Raw genomic sequence first — 20,665 nt, 5'->3', positions numbered from 1 at the left:
AGAAATGCAAAGAACCTTTTCTATTTTCCACAAAAGATTGAAAATATCAGGTTTACCTTCCCTACTTGTCAGCAGCTTTCATTTCTGGTTTCTGTGTTTCAGCTGTGTTGAGCTGTTCTGAGCCCATTTTATTTTGGGTCCTCGAAGAGACTGAACATCATGAAGTTCTTTTGTTTTTCTGCATGAAGTTGCCCTCATTTCAATAATAATAATCCTAAGAAGAAGAACAATGATAATGGGATGGATCTTTTTCTTTATTAGTAATCAGTACGCTTTTCTTAATTAGTGTTGGGAAAGTTATTGCGCAGGGGCTCCAATGCTCCCTCTCGCTGTCATGGTCTCTCTCACTTCCTCCCCGGCAGGTTTCTCCAGGTGCGTCCAGCCTGCATGGAGGATGAGAGGTTGCTGGTGGCCATTGTTGCGTTTCTGAATACCCACTTCAAACAGATGCACAGAGAGTCTGCGTCTAAGCCGCGGGACAAGGACCTGCGCTGGATCCTGGAGCTGCTCCTCAACCAGGTACACATGGCTTTCAAGTCTTTCTGGCCACATTATGCCACTACAGGACTGCCAGCAGTAAGAAGAATGTCTCAAGCACTCACTGATAAGTGAAAAGCATTCACTGAACGAAGGGTAAGAATTGTGAAGGGATACTCCACCAAGTGGAGCTGGACCTAATCATGCTCTTACCATCGCCCAACTCCTGCTCTAAATTTCATGACTATTCATATGTTAAAGTTTTTTTTTGAGAGCTGTACTTCAGCTATCATGCTCAATATAGTTTCCTTTCCTTCAGCTCTACAATAACTGGATGTTGATTCTGCCCCTCTCCTCCCCCAAACTTTTTTCCTGTACATAATATGCTACCTCTGTCCTGGAGCATTGCTTTGTTGCATGCATTAGCTGCTAATATCCAAAAGGCACATTATGTCATGTGTTTATTAAGGGCATTGTCTTGTCTTTTGCCGCAATGCATTTGGTACCAGGCCGCGAGCCCGGTCCAATTTTTTTTTTATTTTTATTTTTTTTATAAACATAGGCTATAATATTATATAGGCTGTGTGTGGTAGTTGAAACATAGTTTCAAGTTGACGTTTATTTATGTTTGTAGTTTAAACAAAAACATAAATACTGTATAGCCTGCATACAGTACAACACAAAAGGCTGTTATTTACCCTTTGTCACCACCTGGTGAGTAATTGGCAATCGGTCCGCGACTTTTTTTCCCATGTATCTTCCGGTCCTTGGCACAAAAAAGGTTGGGAACCCCTGCTTTACACTACTGTAGTTTCAAGTGTGTGTGTGTATTACAAATGTGTGTGCAGTGCACTGTGCATGCCTGTGCATATATTGGAGTTCTTTGCATCTGTGTTATAGAGCTGTGCATCTTCACTGATCTCACGATTCGATACGATTCGATTATACAAGTCTACGATTCGATTCGATTCGATTATACGATGCATCTTAAATCGATGCATCACTTTTTCCGCAATACATTATTTATTTTTTCTCACTGTGTGGCTACTTTTAAAATAAAAGTGCATTTGGAATTGCATTGTATTATGATCCATAATTAAAATAAACAACTGCATGTACTTACATTCTATTTTATTTGATTATAAAAAATAAAAAAAATTAAATAATCGACTTTTGATATTTGTTAATCGATTCAGAATCGTCCTATTAATTCATTGAGTGCCAGCCACTTTTGGAGAACGGACGCTCCCAGTGCCAGAGTTTCAGAGCGTTTTCAGTGATTTCTCGAGGCCCACAGAATATTGTGTGATATTACTATGTAAACACCGAACACGCACAAAGAACGATGAGACTCTATTGTATCAGCAGCAAAAAAAAGTTTATTGATATCATTTTCCGTTCTTTAGTTATCAGCCGGAGAAGATAGGTCAAAAACAGACCTTTTGTGAAATATAGCATTTCAAGCACATGACTGACTCTGAAGGTAATATTTTCTGATGTGACACCTCAAAAATAATTTACTTCAATAAAACAGTGAAAACAAAGGAATTTTGTTTGGCAAAATAATATTTTTTAGCTGCAACCAGCAGCGCTGGCCCCTGCGTGCGCAGACCCTACACCTTCTTGCTGGTCTTGATTTACTGCTGGTGGGCATCAGATAGCTTGTTTGCCTGTCTCTGTCAATCGAGCCTGCTGTGTGGGTGTTGTGTGTTGTACGCTGCCCTGCGTGCCCCACCCCCCTCCTCCTCCTCCTTCGTGGGAGTGTCTCTGCGCGACTCTGAGTGTCGCTGCGTTTGCTCTCGCTCTGCTTTTGCTGTCTGCACCCCCCGCTTTTTCACAGCCTGTCGCCGGCTCCCAGCTGAGAATAATGTAACTTTTCAGAAAGAGGCTGGTGTCGGCAACTAAATCATATGCAGGGGCTATCGCAGCGGACACGGAGGAGCTCAATTGTGGTGTCAGTAGTAGTAGTAGTAGTTAGTTTATTGTCCACCAAAGTGGAAATTCATCTTTTGTCTCATCATATACACAAAAACAATTAGACAGCAACATTAACAACAGCAACATTTACACGCAAAAAACATCTTAGTAGCAAATAAAGGACAGCAGTGGCATAATACATAGCATAATAGGCTAGTCTAACGAGGCATATTCTCATTCAATACCCTGATTGCAGATCAGATTGACTGCTGTTCACAGGCACAGCTAACGTTATGCTTCACGCATATCGATGCGATTTCCGTTTCCTCATGACTTCTTCTCTCTTTTCTCCTGGCCTTTCTCTAATCTGGAGAGCACTGTCGCCACCTAATGGGTCCCTAAAATAGCTTTTACACATTCAACATCCACCATACTTTCACAGGAGATGGATCTGGCTTTGATGCACGTCCCACCGTCAAAAAACGCAATTGACGACTTTAGTCGTCTTTGGCACTCAACGTTATTAAAGCAATTGACGACTAAAGTCGTCATTGGCACTCAATGAGTTAAGCATCGCGATGCATCTGTGAATCGATTATTTTCGGCAGCTCTACTGTGTTAGCTAGTAATCTATTCTTGCATATACGAGCAATCAAAGCGTGAGTAAATCACACACAGTCAGACAAAGCCAAACATATGACTGTCTCATTACGATGGAGAACAGTGTGACAGCACCACTGTCTCATTACGATGGAGAACAGTGTGACAGCACCACTGTCTCATTACGATGGAGAACAGTGTGACAGCACCACTGTCTCATTACGATGGAGAACAGTGTGACAGCACCACTGTCTCATTACGATGGAGAACAGTGTGACAGCACCACTGTCTCATTACGATGGAGAACAGTGTGACAGCACCACTGTCTCATTACGATGGAGAACAGTGTGACAGCACCACTGTCTCATTACGATGGAGAACAGTGTGACAGCACCACTGTCTCATTACGATGGAGAACAGTGTGGCGGCACCACTGTCTCATTACGATGGAGAACAGTGTGGCAGCACCACTTCAGACACACGGCAGAGCTTATTTCGTGAGCTCTTAAAACAAAGCCGGATTCATATTTTTTGCCCGAGGAGAAGACTCACAGGCAGCACTCTCTTTGTGAGGAGACCTACTTTTAGGATTTAATCAGTCTCACCTTGGCGTTCTCATTCGTGTGTGTGTGTGTGTGTGTGTGTGTGTGTGTGTGTGAACAATAGGCCCTCTCCTGATGGCTAAAGCAGACTGATAGAATGCCTGGTAGAGGTGAGCAGCTCTGCTCTGACTTCTCTGTAATTACTGAGCTGTTTGAGGAACATCTGTATCTTGCACTTGCACAACTACTCCATGCATGCTGTGCAATGAGGAATGCTCAATGCTCTATGTTTGGCACTCCTAGAACCGAGTTGTGCAGGGAGAGATGGGTGGTGTTGAGGAAGAGGCACTACCTCAACACCTTACGTCCGTCCGATGTTTGTTAACGCGATATCTCAGGAACGCCTGGATGGAATTTCTTCACATTTGCCTCAAACGTCCACTTGGACTCTCTCTCGTAACGGACAAGCCCGTCTTTTATTGTCACACGAACACCACAATACATGCATGCGGCCACAACACACTCATGCTGACGGTGGCCGGTGAAAAGTGTCCTCTGCATTTAACCCATCCAGGCATGTCCTTTCCTCCGAGGGGCAGGCCAGGAGCAGTGGTCGCTTTCTCGTACAGCGCCCGGGGACCAACTTCGGATGTTGTCGTCACTGGTCGGATGACGATGACGATCTGATCTTCTGCATGTTTTTAGTGGGGGGGTTATATACGGAGGAACCCCCTGGGGGAGCACGGGGAGAACATGCAAACTCCACACAGAGAGAACGACGAGATAACCCACCTGGGCAGTGGGCACTGAAGATATGGGGGGGAACACAACCACAGCGCCCACAGTGTCCCAGGCGAGAATCGAACCCAGGACCTTCCAACTGTGAGGCGACAGCACTTACCACTGCGCCACCGTACCCCCTCAAGGATGAACTGATTAGATTTTGGTGGTCAGACATCAAAGTTCAAGGTCACTGTGACCTCACGACTGCCATTTTCATGCTCGTTAACACGGTATCTCAGGAACGCCTTGACGGAATTTCTTCGAATTTGGCTCAAACATCCAGTTGGACTCAAGGATGAACTGGTTAGATTTTGGTGGTCAAAGTTCAAGGTCATTGTGACCTCACGACTGCCATTTTCATGCTTGTTAACTCATTGAGTGCCAGCCACTTTTGGAGAACGGAAGCTCCCAGTGCCAGAGTTTCAGAGCGTTTTCAGTGATTTCTCGAGGCCCACAGAATATTGTGTGATATTACTATGTAAACACTGAACACGCACAAAGAACGAGGAGACTCTCTTCTATCATCTGCAAAAAAAAGTTTATTGATCCCATTTTCCGTTCTTTAGTTATGAGCCGGAGAAGATAGGCTGTTTTGAGCAAAAAGACAGGTTTCAAATTATAAGCTGAGATATTCAGCCTTTTGTGAAATGCAGCATTTCAAGCACATTCACTGACTCTAGCTAATATTTTCTGATGTAGTGACGTGGTGTAGTTCTGTGGAGCCTGCGTGCCCCACCCCCCTCTCCCCCCCTCAGCTGCAAACTCCTCCCCACACGCACCCAGTCTATTTTCGGAGCCTCCGTTTTTGCGCCGGCCGGCTCCCGGGCGGCTCCCAGCGCGACAAGGAAATGCCAAACGAGACTGCAGGGAAAGGTTTGGCCCTTCGGCGTCGGGTGCTGCCTTTCTGGTGGGTAATCGTGTGGAGAAACTATATGCAGACAGACAGACAGAGGCAGAGGAGCTCAGTTGTGTGCGCGGATTGACTGATGTTCGCAGCCGACTTCAGCTGCAGACAGAGCAATCTATATGGCTCTGGCTGCAGCATGCATCGGTTTCTCTTTGATCACGGCTTTTTCCTGCAGTTTTCCGGACCTTTCTGTAATCTGGAGAGCACTGTCGCCACCTAATGAGTCCGTAAAATAGGTTATACACCTTCAATAGCTCCCATATTTGTACAGGAGATGCCTGATGCTTTGATCCACGTCCCACCGTCAAAAAACGCAATTGACGAACATACTCGTCCTTGGCACTCTACGTTACTAAACGAAATGACGAACATACTCGTCCATGGCACTCAATGAGTTAAGCTATCTTAGGAATGCCTTGATGGCATTTCTTCAAATTTGCCTCAAACGTCCACTTGGATTCAACGATGAAGTGATTAGCTTTTGGTGATCAAAGGTCAAAGTTCAAGGTCACTGTGACCTCACGATTTCCCGTTTCATGCTCATTAATGCGATATCTCATGAATGCCTTGACGGAATCTTCTTAGTTCAGATTGGCAAAGTGGGTGTTCTCTGTCTGTCTGTCTGTCTGTGGTGGTGGTGTCAGTCATGATTATGATGTCATCAGTGATGTCACTTGAGCAATTGTTATGTCATCAGGGATGTCACTCAAGCAATTGTGATGTCATTAGTGATCTCACTCGAGCAATTGTGATGTGATGTAATGAATCCTTGCTGGTATGAGCCAATGGCACGGGGCAATCAAGGAAGTGAGGAGGATAGGATAATGAACTGATTAGATTTTGGTGGACAAAGGTGAAAGTTCAAGGTCACTGTGACCTCACATTTCATGCTTGTTAACATGATATCTCAGGAACACCTTGATGGAATTTCTTCACATTTAGCTCAAAGTAAATGTCAACTTGGACTCAAGGATGAACTGATTCGATTTTTGTCGATAAAGGTCAAAGTTCAAAGTCACTGTGGCCACATGTCTGTTCCATCAAGGAGGGGAGGGCTAGGTAAAAGGGGCCATAGCTAGAGATATGGAGGTCGCAGAGCGTCGGGATTTGAGGGGTGGGTTGGGGGAATGTCTAGGGTTGTGTGGGTGGTGGGAAGGGTCGTGATCAATAAGGGGCGGGGCTAGGGAAAATGGGCCGTAGAGAGTCAGGGTTTGGGGGGTGGTTAGAGGGAGTGGATGGGGAGGTTCATAGAGAGTCGGGGTTCGAGGGATGGGTAGGGGGAGTGGTTGGTTAGTGTGGATGGTTTTGGGGTACCGGCAGTACCATTTTCCATGTTTAGCCGTGTTGTTGAGGTACTCCCAAAGATTGCCTAAAGTGCCATAAAGGCTGAATGGCCACACCACTATGCTGTGGGCTTCAAGGTATTTGTGCTTGTATGGTCTGGACAGACATGAATGTACACTGCTGACTTGTTGACAGAGGCATACAACCGCGATGCGGTATTTCTAGTTTTTTAACTAAGAAAACAACCCAAAATTTAAACAATGGGCTAAATCCAAAACAAACACATAATATAAGCAAACAATAAAGCAATAAAATAACCCTCTGTGCCTGTCCATCCAACCGTCCCATCTATCCGTATCCTTCCATCCAGGAGACCGTGTCCCTCCTGGATCTGCTGCTTGGTGTGGAGACCCAGGCCTCCAGTCAGAGCCAGGTGGGGGCAGAGGAGCTGAAGAGCCAGGTCAGCCAGAGACTGCAGAGAGAACTCACCAGCTTCTTTAACACCTTGCTGCACTGCCTTACAGACACCACTGACAGGTAGCTCTCTCTCTCCCCCTCTCTCACTCTCACTCTCTCGCTCTCCCTCTCACACACACACACACACACACACACACTATTTAAAGTGGAGAATCACAAGAAGGCACCTGCCTGTAGGCAATAGAAATAAATTATTCACTTTTCACGTCTCATCTTGAGTTTTTTTGCAGCCTAAATGAAAACTCTAAAGTTTTAAATGAAATGTAATTTGTAATTCCAATTAAAAGTGTGTGTTACTTACTTTCTCATAGTAGAACAGTTAGGAATTTGGTCTTATCTGCTTATCAAATATACTGTAGTGAATTTATCATTGACAATAGCTCAGGGCCATGGAGGCACTATTGACTTTTCAGCACCCTTCACCTACTAGCAATATGCCCGAATATTCTCTTAATTTCTAACGAATCAATTTTTCCTCATGAAAAATAAATTGAAGCATCATAATTATTACTCTGTGAGTGTACTTGAACGATGAGTGTATGTGATGTTATTCAGCCTGACTTTGGTGTAGAAACTTGTTTAATATCGTCGGAACCATACATGCAATTTCAGTTAATTTGTGCTGCCATTCCTGCCACTAAACCGGTCGTTTAAAATTTGAAAATGCTGAGGGAAGTATGAAAAAAGCCACAGGTTTTTGTATTTGAGTGAATTGTTGAGATACAATAAATCTAGTTTCAGCATTGTTTCATCTATCCTCTTCTCTTTTCTTCCTGCCTGTCTGACTGCATTCCTGTCTGTTTGACTGTTTGTCTCTCTTTCTCTACAGACTATGCTTGGCACTAGCAGGCCCCTTCAAGAGCCAGCTGGCAGTCCGTTTGTTCCAGAGCTTGCGGATGTCTGACGCCCCGCGCTTCTACGGTTTACCCAGCCTGGAGAGGACACTGCTGGGCATGGTCAGCCTGACAGCCCAGCCTGGCTGGAGCTCCCACTGCCCGGACCTGGAGCCCATCTCCCTCTGCTCCAAGTACCTCAGTGGACTATTGGAGGTGTGTGTGCGTGCGATCGTGCGTGCACGTGTGTGCGTCCTTAATCTCTTACCAGCAATCAGAATGCCTGAATGCCTACAGAAATGAATGAAATCAAAAAGCACAATACTATCTGTGGAATTAATTAAAATCAAGCCAAATATGGTTATGGAACATGAATTGCAATTAGGTAAAAATTCCATTGATTAGATATGCTACACAGTGAAGATGCTGATGAGTATAATCAACCTTGCCGATTCCATCTGTTCTGTTCAACAGTCCATAACAGAAAAGCGTAACACAGTGCAAGCCAGCTTGTTCAGCAGTCACAAGCACAGAGGTGTCCAAACTTCTTCTTCTTTTTTTTTGCTTGAGACTCAACAACCCCATGGAATAGAATATCCTCCCTACACAGCAGCCAGCCCTGTTTATTTGGCTTATTTAAATGTAGTGTTAATGGGCAGGCTTGGCGGACATGAATGAACATTGGACAAACACTCATTTATTTTTCAGTGGAGATCTCTGGTGGTTAGATCTTTCTGATTACAACCTGCTATGTAGCGCTTGACTCGCTCCACCTCTCTCAGCCGTACTCTAGTGCTGTAGGCTCCCTAAAGCGCCGCAGGCCTTGGCCTCCTCTCTCTTCACCTGCTCTTCAGTGTAATCCCACAGCCTGATGGCACATCAAAGCAAAACAATTAGTCCAAGCTGTATTACGCTTTCATGCAGTCACTCAGTATTCAATAACTCAGTGACAAGTAATTTTTTTGTTCCGTCTCCTTGTAAACATGTCATAACACCACTTAACCCAATCCAAATGACCTGCCAACTCCAGGATGAGAAATTCTCAATGGGATACAAACTGATAACATGTGATTTAGGGCTGGGCAATATAATCGATACGGCAATATATCGATATTTTATTTCCCGATACTGTATCGATACTTGGACGCCATGTATCGCGATAATATTATTATTATTATTTATTTTTTATTTTTTTGCAGGCCATGCCATGCCAGGCCTCTGCATCTGGTGATTCCCACCCCTAATCCATACTGTATCGATATTTCCCATATCGATGCGTTCAGTAACACTCAACACTCAGTAGTTTTGACTAAATTTGTCCACTAACTTATCAGTATAAAGTGATGTACATATTATTACACTACCTGGGTGGTACACAGTGTGTTGTATCTTTAGCTCTATTATTTAATTTTGAGTAAATTCTGTAGAATATCGCAATATATCGCAATATGTATCGCATCACAATATATCGTGATACAATGGTATCGTGACCCAAGTATCGTATTGTGAGATCCTTGCCAATACCCAGCCCTAGCAGTACTCTTTAATAATCCAACCTCCAATATTGTGCTTCCTTCACAGGTGATCTCCTCTTTCTATGTGGAGTGGGGTGGCAACTCCATGTCCTTCATGGGAAAAGGTGTGACCAAGAACGCTGTCATCTGCCTGCTCCACCTGTCCCATGAGATGATGGCCGGGAACAACGACAAGGTTGGTGTGACGCGAGCACCACTTTAGTTGAGAGGACGCTGTTTTGGAGTAATGAATTGGATTTATAAAATGTATTGCACTAACTCATCCATTACAGATACAGAGAATGAGTAGAAAGAATGAGCTGACTAGGTTAAAAACTAACAGTCACAACATCGTGCACTTTAGCTCTTAATGACATTTTAGCCTTTGACCACCTTTTATCTAAATCATCGAGTCGTGGAGTCATTTTTGAGTATTGTGGATTTTATCTCATGATTCTATAGCAAACAGTTGCCAAAGATGTACTGGTAGACAGACACAGAACGATACAGAGAACCCAATTACAGCTCGCCGTGCATGCAGGATGTAACTAAGCCTAAGAGTTTGTCAGAGGGGTAGAAACATTTTCAAGTGTAGCTACAACCTTCTGTCTTCTCTTCATTCCATCTGCTTCTTCAGGACTTCATTTCCCAGTGGTCCTTGGGACAGGAAGCAGGTTCTGAGGAGGCTAATAGTTCTCAACTGGGTTTGGCCTGGCTCATCCCACTGTGGGTGGACCGAGACCCAGAGGTATGGACAATTCCAACAGCAATCTAAGCACATGACTGTATCATCACACTACACTCTATTCAACTCCACTTCGCTACACAAACTCATTCTTTCATAAAAATGAAGTCTCTAGATCACACATGGGCAAAATATGGGGGCCCGCGGGCGCCCCCTGTGTGGCCCGCGATTGAATTGGATTCTTTTTTCTTTCTTTTTTTTCTTTTTTTTACAGTGCACCTGAACGCAACAAGCAAGATACCCGCTGAATAAGTGTCCAAATGTTCATGTCATTCTGGCCAATACTCTACTTCTGTTATAACATTTCAGTCTGGAATATGGAATAGGCTATCTTTCAATAATCTTTATGACTAAAAGGCTAAAAGTAATCTCATGTGTAAGAAATGACTGTTCTACAGTCATTTCTTGCGGCCCTGGGGCCTGGGGCAAAATGCAGCCCCAGGGCCGGACTCAAAGAAAAACAAAACGACCCCCAAAAACTGAATAAAAGGCAGAATTATGTTAATAAATCTCCTCTGCTACAGCCATTGGATTTGTATCACTATTATATCAGGAGATTAACAATAAATTACCAATCACAACGGGAGAGAGGGTTAAAAATAGGGAGACTCCCGTGAAAATCAGGAGTGTTGGCAGGTATAATCTCCAATGTGTGTCCCTTCGCTTACTTGATGTAAGTCAGTATGGCCCTCAGGGAAAAAATATTGCCCACCCCTCCTCTAGATGCTTTGCTTTTGAGATAAAATGAAACCCATAAGAGCCAACACAAAAGAAAAATCACCAACAGACAGAGAAGCACATTGACAGCTAGTCGTCCCAAAAAATCTCTCTGTCTCCAAATGCAAGTTCCCACACAAGTCGAAGAGACTCCCTTGATAAAAATAGGATCTGTCTTTGCCATCTTCAATGTACAGTAGATGGCAATCTGGCAGCAAGAACAACCACCCATTCACATTTCAAACGGCATAGAGAAGTTCTCTGTGACTTTGGGGACCTGCACAGTGTCAGCCACGTATCCATCACTTTTTAATCTGTTGATGCACACACACACCCTGGAGCTTTTATTTAATCATGTATTTACACACACACACACACACACACACGCACACGCACACCTTTTGATCCCCATTTTCACTTTGTTGCCCTCCCTGTCTCTTCCTCTTTCCCCAACCATCCATCTCAATTTGTGTCTGCTCTACTCTCCTCCCAGGTGAGGTGTGCCAGTCTGGGCGTAGGTGCAGCTCTGTCCTCGGCACCCAGTGGGTGCCAGGCTCTGTGTGCCAGCTGCCAGAACATCAGCGGGGGGCTGTGGGGCACACTGCTCAACATCGTCCTGGATCAGCAGGAGAGCTGCATGGTCCGCAGAGAGGTACCGAGTTACAACTAGAACTCTGCTCTCCTCCCGTCAGTCAAATCCAGAGAGTTTGTTTACTCGCTGCAGCGCATCAAAGACAGACCATCAAATGAAGGCTGTCAAAGCCAAATATGGAACTTTGCAATGTGTTTTTGAAATAAGCATTTTGCTACGGAAACACACTTTGAAGGTGTGATCTAGAGAGAAGGGGAAAAAGCTAACCCATCTGTTGCTAATTGTCATAACCCAGCACTCGGTGTGGTTGCTTTATCCAAACATCATGTTTCAGTTTTAACACGGGTTCACTAAATTAATTTAACAAGAAGGCAAATTAAAATTAATGAGAGAACAAGGGAACATTTCTTCAATAGAAGTCAGTAAATGTCGCTAGACTTTCATGTATTACCAGCCAAGTACAGGCAGATGGCAGTGTTGTTGATGCAGTCTGGCCTCACCCTCTGTGTGTGTGCGCGTGCGTTCCTCTCTCTCCAGGCCGCATTTATCCTGCAGAACCTGCTGGTGATGCCCATGCCTGCCAATGTGGAGGAGGCCAAGGACTCCCACTGGCAGGTCAGTGGCCCTGCCAGCCAGTTTAAAGCCTTTTATGGACCATGGATTGAAATATTCTCACTGTCTCCCACCCTCCTGTCTCTCTCTCTCTGTCTCTCTTTCCCTATACACCCCCCTTTCTCTCTCCCTCCTTCCCTCCCATCTCTCTCCCCTCCTGCTAAGCCCTGCTAGTTGGATTCTACTCCCCCCCCTCTCTACATGGCCCCTTTCCTCGCCCCCTGCTCGCCCCGCTCTCCTCCCTTCCCGGTGACAGAACCCTGGGAGTTGATATGATTAAATTAATGTGTACTCACTCACCTCTCCCTGCTGCCACAATCCTCCCTCTCCTCTCCCAGAACCCGTGTGTCCATGACGAAGTGTCTGGTGTGTCTCTGGTGGGTCTTCCTGCGCTCCAGGCTCTGCTCTACCACTATCAGTACTTCCAGCACGTGGCTCTCTCCGCCTCCGCTTGTTACCTCGGCAGCACTTTCCACCTGCAGGCCACGAGCCCACAGGAGAGCATCTCGGGGGGTAAGGCCTTTTCATTCACTATCTAACCCTGTTCATTTAGTGTCCTCTTTATGACTCATTCAAGTGGACATCTGTTGTATTTGTTTATTCCCTGGATCTGAAACCAGTTATAACTTGGGGTGAGCCATGTTTCAAAGTTTCATTGCATCGATTAGTTTTATAACGTGACAAAAATATGTAGAAACTGTGATTCCTTCAGTTATTATGTCTATTTGTTTGTCTAGATTCAGAGAATTCTCTATGCTTTTGGAGGAGCGCCCCACCAGCACCCACTATCAACCCCAGCAGACCTTCTAGCTCCCTCTCCACCTCCAGCACTGTGGTTGGCAACATCCTCGCACCATCATTACATTACATTACGTCATTTGGCAGATGCTTTTATCCAAATCAACTTACATTAACACATTTTTGTCAGCAATAGACAATAGACGGCCGTGCAGACATGCAGGCACAGGAGAGCAGCAAAGCACTGACTGGTGACAAGCTTGTCCGCCCACGGAGGGAGGAGTTGAAGCAACTCGAGAGGGAGGGAGAGAGAGAGAGAGAGAGAGAGAGAGAGAGAGAGAGGGAGGGAGAGCGAGAGGGAGGGAGAGAGAGAGAGAGAGCGAGAGGGGGAGGGAGAGAGAGAGAGAGAGCCAAAAATGAATGGTTAAAGTGACTGTTCCATCCAATTTCACCAAAAGCCGTTTATCTTTGAATATTCTTTCTGACGCTAAAACCATGCTGTATTCAACTGCTAATGCTTACATAACTACTAACTCTACAAACTAACTCTTTTAGACAGAGAAAGTACACATTCTATTAGTACTTTTGAGATATTGTATGTTCACAAACTCCAAGCTGAAACGAATCCTCGGCTCTTGTAAAATGAGCCATAATCCTCAAAAAACGGCTTGGCAGAAGCTACCTACAGCAAAAAAAAACGGCTGGCAGTCAATGTGTTAAAAATTTTTTTTTTTTTTTTTTTTTTTTTTTAATAATCGATTTTTGATATTTGTTAATCGATTCAGAATCGTCCTATTAAGCATCGCGATGCATCTCTGAATCGATTATTTTCGACAGCTCTAGTGGGCAGACATCCAGTCGCCAATGTCTTTGAGGCATGCAGAGATGCGAGCCTCGATTTGAGTGTCGGAGGGAGGGAAGGAAAGGAAAAGCTGGGTGTCATCAGCATAGCAGTGATAAGAAAAGCCATGAGATGAGATCACATGGGTAAGAGATCTGATATAGAGAAGGAAAAGTAAGGATCAGATGTACACACACGGACGCACGCACACACACACACACACACACACAAAGTACACACACACACAAAGTACACAGCCGAATTCATCATAATTGTCCTTTACAGATAAGAGGTTCAGGCCCACACACCCCTAAGGCTGCTTCCCCGTTGGGGACCACACAAGATACACCTGCCAGCAGACTCATGGCTCAAGGTACAGAGTCACATGGGGGGAGGGAGTGTGTGTGTGTGTGTGTGCGTGTGTGTGTGTGTGTGTGTGTGTGTGTGTGTGTGTGTGTGTGTGTGTGTGTGTGTGTGTGAGAGAGAGTGTCTGTATGTGTTTGCCCACACATGCTTGCGTGTGCTTTGTAGTCATAGTAACACAGTTTGGTTTCATTCTTCATGCAACATAAACCTTGACATTATTTTTTCTTTAGAAGCGGCCAACCTTAGTGTCGCCCAGTGGCCAATGACATTTCCATTTGTTACACTTTATCATAAACTACAGCAATTCCTCAGAGTTGTATATTTACATATCAAGCTTTCATATACAACCACAAAGGGGAGCATTGTTCTCTGGTATTACACATTGGTTTGAGGTTTTCATTATGCAGTCATAGCACCTCTAGCCACATACGGAGATCTGTATCACACGGTCTGTGAACTGCTGGGGAAGATTTCTCTCTTAACTGTCTGTCTGTCTGTCTGTCTGTCTGTCTGTCTGTGCATCTCACAGGCCAGAGTGACACAGACACCAGCCACTCAGTCATCTCCCAGGATTCCGGGCAGGGCGAGCCCTCGGCGGTCAAACCTGATGTGATGGTAACTCCTGACCTCCTGACGGCCCATTGTGGCCTGCTGACCAACCTGCTCGCCATCCTGCCAGATTTTACCCTCGACGCCATGCGAGACAGCCGGCTTCTCCAAGCACTGGCTAGGTACAGTAAGAGGCCACATGCTCAGATCACATCACATCACATCCAGCTTCTCCAAGCACTGGCTAGGTACAGTAAGAGGCCACATGCTCAGATCACATCACATCACATCCAGCTTCTCCAAGCACTGGCTATGTACAGTAAGAGGCCACATGCTCAGATCACATCACATCACATCACATCCAGCTTCTCCAAGCACTGGCTAGGTACAGTAAGAGGCCACATGCTCAGATCACATCACATCACATCCAGCTTCTCCAAGCACTGGCTAGGTACAGTAAGAGGCCACATGCTCAGATCACATCACATCACATCCAGCTTCTCCAAGCACTGGCTAGGTACAGTAAGAGGCCACATGCTCAGATCACATCACATCACATCACATCCAGCTTCTCCAAGCACTGGCTAGGTACAGTAAGAGGCCACATGCTCAGATCACATCACATCCAGCTTCTCCAAGCACTGGCTAGGTACAGTAAGAGGCCACATGCTCAGATCACATCACATCACATCCAGCTTTCCAAGCACTGGCTAGGTACAGTAAGAGGCCACATGCTCAGATCACATCACATCACATCCAGCTTTCCAAGCACTGGCTAGGTACAGTAAGAGGCCACATGCTCAGATCACATCACATCACATCACATCCAGCTTCTCCAAGCACTGGCTAGGTACAGTAAGAGGCCACATGCTCAGATCACATCACATCACATCCAGCTTCTCCAAGCACTGGCTAGGTACAGTAAGAGGCCACATGCTCAGATCACATCACATCACATCCAGCTTCTCCAAGCACTGGCTAGGTACAGTAAGAGGCCACATGCTCAGATCACATCACATCACATCACATCCAGCTTCTCCAAGCACTGGCTAGGTACAGTAAGAGGCCACATGATCAGATCACATCACATCACATCCAGCTTCTCCAAGCACTGGCTAGGTACAGTAAGAGGCCACATGCTCAGATCACATCACATCACATCCAGCTTCTCCAAGCACTGGCTAGGTAAGAGGCCACACGCTCAGCCAGCCCACATCAGTTACAAAAACAAATTGCTCTCTTGCAGATTTATTTGATTTGATTGGTTTGATGACTTCAAACTGTATTATTACGCATGAATAGGATCAAGTAATGCCACAAAGTCAGAGAGCTATTTCCATTGTGGCGCTCATACATAATGCAAAAACCCTATATGTAGCACAGTTGAGGAAAAACATCAATTCAATGCTCTGTCATATCGACTGTAGCTACGTTTATGTAGAGACACCACACGCAGCACAAACTTCTAGCAACAACTTTATTTTTTTTCTCAGTCTGGTGGATGCTGGGCCCATCGAGAAATGTCTGAGGGAGCTGAAGGCACCCAACATCCTACCAGGAGAGAGAGAAGACATCAAGAGCCAGGTGAGGAACACTGTGAGAGATGTGAAGAGTGCTGAAGAGTTTTTTTCAACTTTTATGCTATTGTGACTCACCAGAAGCAGCCGTGGGTTGGTACTGTACAGTGTCACTTTCAGTGTAGCACAAGGTTCTCTGAGGGCACCTCCACATTTCTGTGTGGGTGGAATATTGCTATTGAGAAACTTAACAAGCTTTCTTTCAAAGGCTGCCTTTGTTTAAGCCGCTGGGAGAAAACATAGCAAACACAATTACGTATTCTTAGTTTCATTTCATTTTCATCTTAGAGAAAAACTCTGTTGTTTTGGTGCAAGAAACATACTTGACTCTTGTTAACCCCCTAACCACCACAAATGCCTGCCTGTATGTGCATGCATGGATGTGTGTGTGCTTAATCTGTATGACTGTGCGTGTGTGTGCTTGCTTATTTCTAGGTTGTCACCCTACTTCAGTTCCTGTCCAGCTTCTCCAAGTTGCTGCAGTTATGCGTCACGGTGAGCCAGGAGTCGATTGGTCAGATGGACTTCCTGAAACTGCTGCTGACTACTGTGGTGACAGTTCTCATGCTGGATACCGAAGGCTTGGGTATAACTCTCCTGTTGAATCCATATGTTGTTATTACCTGGTCCAATTAAAACTCTCCTGTTGAATCCATATGCAATTATTATTATTAGCTTATCCAATTTGTGCTAATTTTCAGAAATTTTGGCCACATCCCATATGTGACACGGTCTGGTGAAAGGGAGTAGACAACCGTGAAATCGTGAAAAAAAAAATCATATTACGCAAGTTTAGATCTTGAAGAACAGTTTTAGGATCACTAAATACTAATTTGTTAGCAAACTAAGCTTGTTCAGGGTTTGTTTTTTCACCAATACAACTTCCAGAGCGATTTTCTCTGAATGTTGCTTTTAGGAGTACAGAAATTCAAATAAGCATATCTTCAACTATTTTCAATATTTCAATGTGTGACACATTTGAAAGCTTACAATCTGGACTTTCATAATCTGTAAAAAAAAACAGAGAAATGACCTTGGCCTACTTGTTACCCAAAACACCAGTCACATATATACTGTCATTTATGTCACTTTGACATGTATTCTTCATCTGAAGTGTTTAGACAGCTAAGATCTGCTATGAAAACCGCTCAAAGGTGCTTTGATTGCAAGTCCTCATGTCTTATTCAGTGCAACTTCAGATGGGTTTGTGTTTGTGTGTGTGACTTTGTGGCTCTCTTGTGTCAAAAATATAATCATTAAAAGTAAACAAAGTAATTTGTGACTCTCGGTTTCTCTCCTCCTCAGATGCTCGTACCCGGGATGCGGTGTGTGTGTGCTGGGCAGACATGTTTACGCTCCTGGCTACTCTGGTGAGGAGGGACAGCTCAGCAGCATACCCATCTGTCTCTGCTGCACTGGGGAGTCGCTGGCAGACATTTGCAGGTACAGACTGTGTGCACGCGCGTGTGTGTGTGTGTGCACGTGCGTGCGAGTAAGTGAACGAAAGTGATTTGAGCTGCAGAATCATTGTATGTTCATTTTCATAATTAATAGTTAGAGTATTTCACATATTGGCAGTATTGAATGAGATGTTTCCTTTCATTTAAAATGCCCCACTACAGTCTCTTTTGACAATTGATGTCAGAGGTTGACAAGTGTCTTATTTCTGCTGCTAGTTTTAATGGCAAAATTTCACAGATGCTTTTCTGTCAAAGGCCAGTTCATCATCATATGGCTTTGAAGCCTATTTGGGAACACGATCTGGAGACCACGTTCAGTATGGAGAAGTGGTCAACAATTTATAATAAGATTTTCCTTAAATGTAGCCGTCTTACCGTATCTGACCAAATTATACTGTATCTTTTTTTCATAGAATCTATCTCACTCCTGTTGGGCTCCAAGAAAATGTTCCCGAACACTTCCAATTTTGTGTTTTAGATTTAAATTGCAATCTTATTCATTCATTCTGGTTATCTGAAGCTACTGGAAAGATGTGTATTGTTTATTATGTATATTACCATTCAAAACATTATAGGAAAACAATTTGCTATTAGTTCAGGTCTGTATCTCTTGACTTATGACCCAGTTATAAGTTTTAGTGTCTGTTAAATGTTTTAGTAAAAAAAAAAAAGCAAATTATTATTATGGTCTGCTCCTCAAGTACCCTCTGTAAGTAGGTGGCTTTCATAGGCCTCATTTTCTTACCTCTAGAAAACCTGACTTATGACCTGCATCAGAAATCTGACGTATTCTGGAGGATATGGTCACCCTTGTTGTGTTTATACCTAGAGCGACCCTGACTGGAATCTATATACACCTTTCCCTGTATAGACCTTATTCGCTAACCCCGGCCAGCGCCATATTGTTCACATACCGTCCTGCAGCTGACAACTATTGTAACAGCCTTATTGTCGTTTCTGTTCCATTACAAAATAAAGTAAAAGTAAAGTCCCACTGATTGTCACACAATGTGTGAAATTTGTTCTCCGCATTTGACCAATCCCGTGCGCCGCGCTCGGGAATCACATGGTGATTTAACCCCCCAATTCCAACCCTTTGATGCTGAGTGCCAAGCAGGGAGGCAAATGGGTCCCATTTTTATAGTCTTTGGTATGACTCGGCCGGGGATCGAACTCACGACCTCCCAGTCTCAGGGCGGACACTCAGACCACAAGGCCACTGAGCTGGTCTAGTCGATAGTGATGACAGCAATAAAAACCCCAGAGTTGTTTGTATGCTGACGTTAATGCCTGTAATAATAAACAAAAGAAAAAACGAGGTGAACAGACTTTGCTGTGAGGAGCTGTCAGAAAGTTTCACCTGTGTCTCCTAACTATCCACACACCTCTCCTGTGCTGCTGACGTATCCTCCGTCTCGCTCCCTTCACGTCTGAGGACGGTAGAGATAGAAACAAACCACGGGGACTTTATTGCTGTCATTACTACAGCCATGCCTAACGCAGGTCACCATCCGAACACAATTGGAATGATACAGGTAAAGCTAACGGCGGCTAGCTTCCTATAAACGCTGCTCTCACATAGGTTGTCACTTAAAGCTGCAGCGCTATGTCGAGAACATGGCGGCGGTGGGCGTGCCCATACGTGAGTGACGTCAATCGAATAAGGTCTATATCTGACCCTGTATATTCTGTACACAGTCTACTTAACTGTGTGTGTGTTTTTATTTTCTTTTACATTATGTACATCTCTCTTTGTTTATTGCTGTGGGGGTGGGTTGACTGTTATTGTTATGTGTCTTTGTCATTTTTATGTATACATCATAAAAATGTTTTTGGGTCGTCCGTAAGTATGTACGTACGTCCGATTCTCGTTAACGCGATATCTCAGGACTGCCTTGATGGAATTGCTTCAAATTTGGCTCAAACGTCCACTTGGACTCAAGGATGAACTGATTTGATTTTGGTGGTCAAAGTTCAAGGTCACTGTGACCTCACACGCGCGCTATTTTCATGCTCATTAACGCGATATCTCAGGAACGCCTTTAGGGAATTTCTTCCAATTTGGCGCAAACATCCACTTGGGTTCAAGGATGAACTGATTACCGTAGATTTTGGTGGTCAAAGAAGGTCAAAGTTCAAGGTCACTGTGACCTCACAGTGACCTGTCTCATGCTCGTTAACATGATCTCTCAGCAGGAATAGGGCTGGGCGATATAGCAAAAAGAAAATCAATATAAAATATTTCATATCAGTCGATTGTATTTATTCCTATATATCGTCACACTCTTAAAATAATGGGGTAAGTCACTTTCTCAAGTTTTTCAGAAAACATAAAAAACTGAACCAAATACAGAATATATGATATTTCTTAATCATTCCACAATTTTTTTTTATGACAATAGATGACTATTGACATACCATTGCCATTGTGACTTAGGCAAAAAAAACTGACTTAGGCCTGACTTACAGTTGCATTTTATGTCAAGCGTGTGACTTAGGCTGTTTTATTTTTGCCTAAGTCACATTGTCTGGACTTAGGCAAAAATAAAACAGTTTAAGTCACACGCTTGACATAGGCCATTGCACTACCAGGTAGGAACAGCATGATCTTTTCAATTAAGGACTTAGGCCATTTTACCAGAGGTGGCCAGTAGGGATGGGCATCGAATTTCGAATTTTCGAATAATCGTTGTTATTATCAAGGTCGACTTTTATTATTGAAATTCGAAATTCGGATTTTTTTTTTTTTTTTTTTTTTTTTGTGAAATGTTGCATTGTCTCCCCTGATTCTAAGTATAGTCAAATCGCTTGGTTTGAGCAACTAAAACAATTTTTATAAGCATTTTAAGCAAGGTTTATGGAAAAATGAATGGCGGATGAAATCCCATGAAGAGGGAGAGGGGGTGACTTTGGCACCCCTTTGGCACTCAGACCTGAGCCTACTAAATATTTAATGAACCACTCATGATTGTCAAAACTGTTTTTTATTTTCGAAAATGTCAATGTCATGTAACATGTTCTTTACTTCAGTGGTGCAATGCTTGTTTGAGCTAAAAATCCACAGCAGAAGCTTTTTATATTAATTAATAAAGCCGTAGACTTAGAATCAGGGGAGACAATGCAACATTTCACTC

General features: G+C 44.1%; 1 protein-coding gene across 1 annotated transcript in view; it reads left to right on the top strand.

The window, feature by feature from the left end:
- Nucleotides 1-20,665, top strand: part of rttn (rotatin) — a 65,270-nt gene that overhangs the window by 31,291 nt on the left and 13,314 nt on the right. Inside the window, exons 26-39 of the mRNA XM_083650655.1 lie at nucleotides 363-519; nucleotides 6,881-7,047; nucleotides 7,817-8,036; nucleotides 9,402-9,530; nucleotides 9,972-10,082; nucleotides 11,290-11,448; nucleotides 11,926-12,003; nucleotides 12,339-12,513; nucleotides 12,738-12,835; nucleotides 13,865-13,952; nucleotides 14,475-14,676; nucleotides 15,988-16,078; nucleotides 16,507-16,657; nucleotides 17,377-17,514. Of these exons, the coding sequence (XP_083506781.1) occupies nucleotides 363-519; nucleotides 6,881-7,047; nucleotides 7,817-8,036; nucleotides 9,402-9,530; nucleotides 9,972-10,082; nucleotides 11,290-11,448; nucleotides 11,926-12,003; nucleotides 12,339-12,513; nucleotides 12,738-12,835; nucleotides 13,865-13,952; nucleotides 14,475-14,676; nucleotides 15,988-16,078; nucleotides 16,507-16,657; nucleotides 17,377-17,514 (1,964 nt within the window). The remainder of the gene's footprint in view (nucleotides 1-362; nucleotides 520-6,880; nucleotides 7,048-7,816; nucleotides 8,037-9,401; nucleotides 9,531-9,971; nucleotides 10,083-11,289; nucleotides 11,449-11,925; nucleotides 12,004-12,338; nucleotides 12,514-12,737; nucleotides 12,836-13,864; nucleotides 13,953-14,474; nucleotides 14,677-15,987; nucleotides 16,079-16,506; nucleotides 16,658-17,376; nucleotides 17,515-20,665) is intronic.

Source organism: Poromitra crassiceps (assembly GCF_964638095.1).
Source record: "Poromitra crassiceps genome assembly, chromosome: 2".
In the NCBI taxonomy this organism is placed as follows: domain Eukaryota; kingdom Metazoa; phylum Chordata; class Actinopteri; order Beryciformes; family Melamphaidae; genus Poromitra; species Poromitra crassiceps.
The sequence above is the reverse complement of the archived record's forward strand: the minus strand, read 5'-3'. Positions and strand labels throughout refer to the sequence as shown.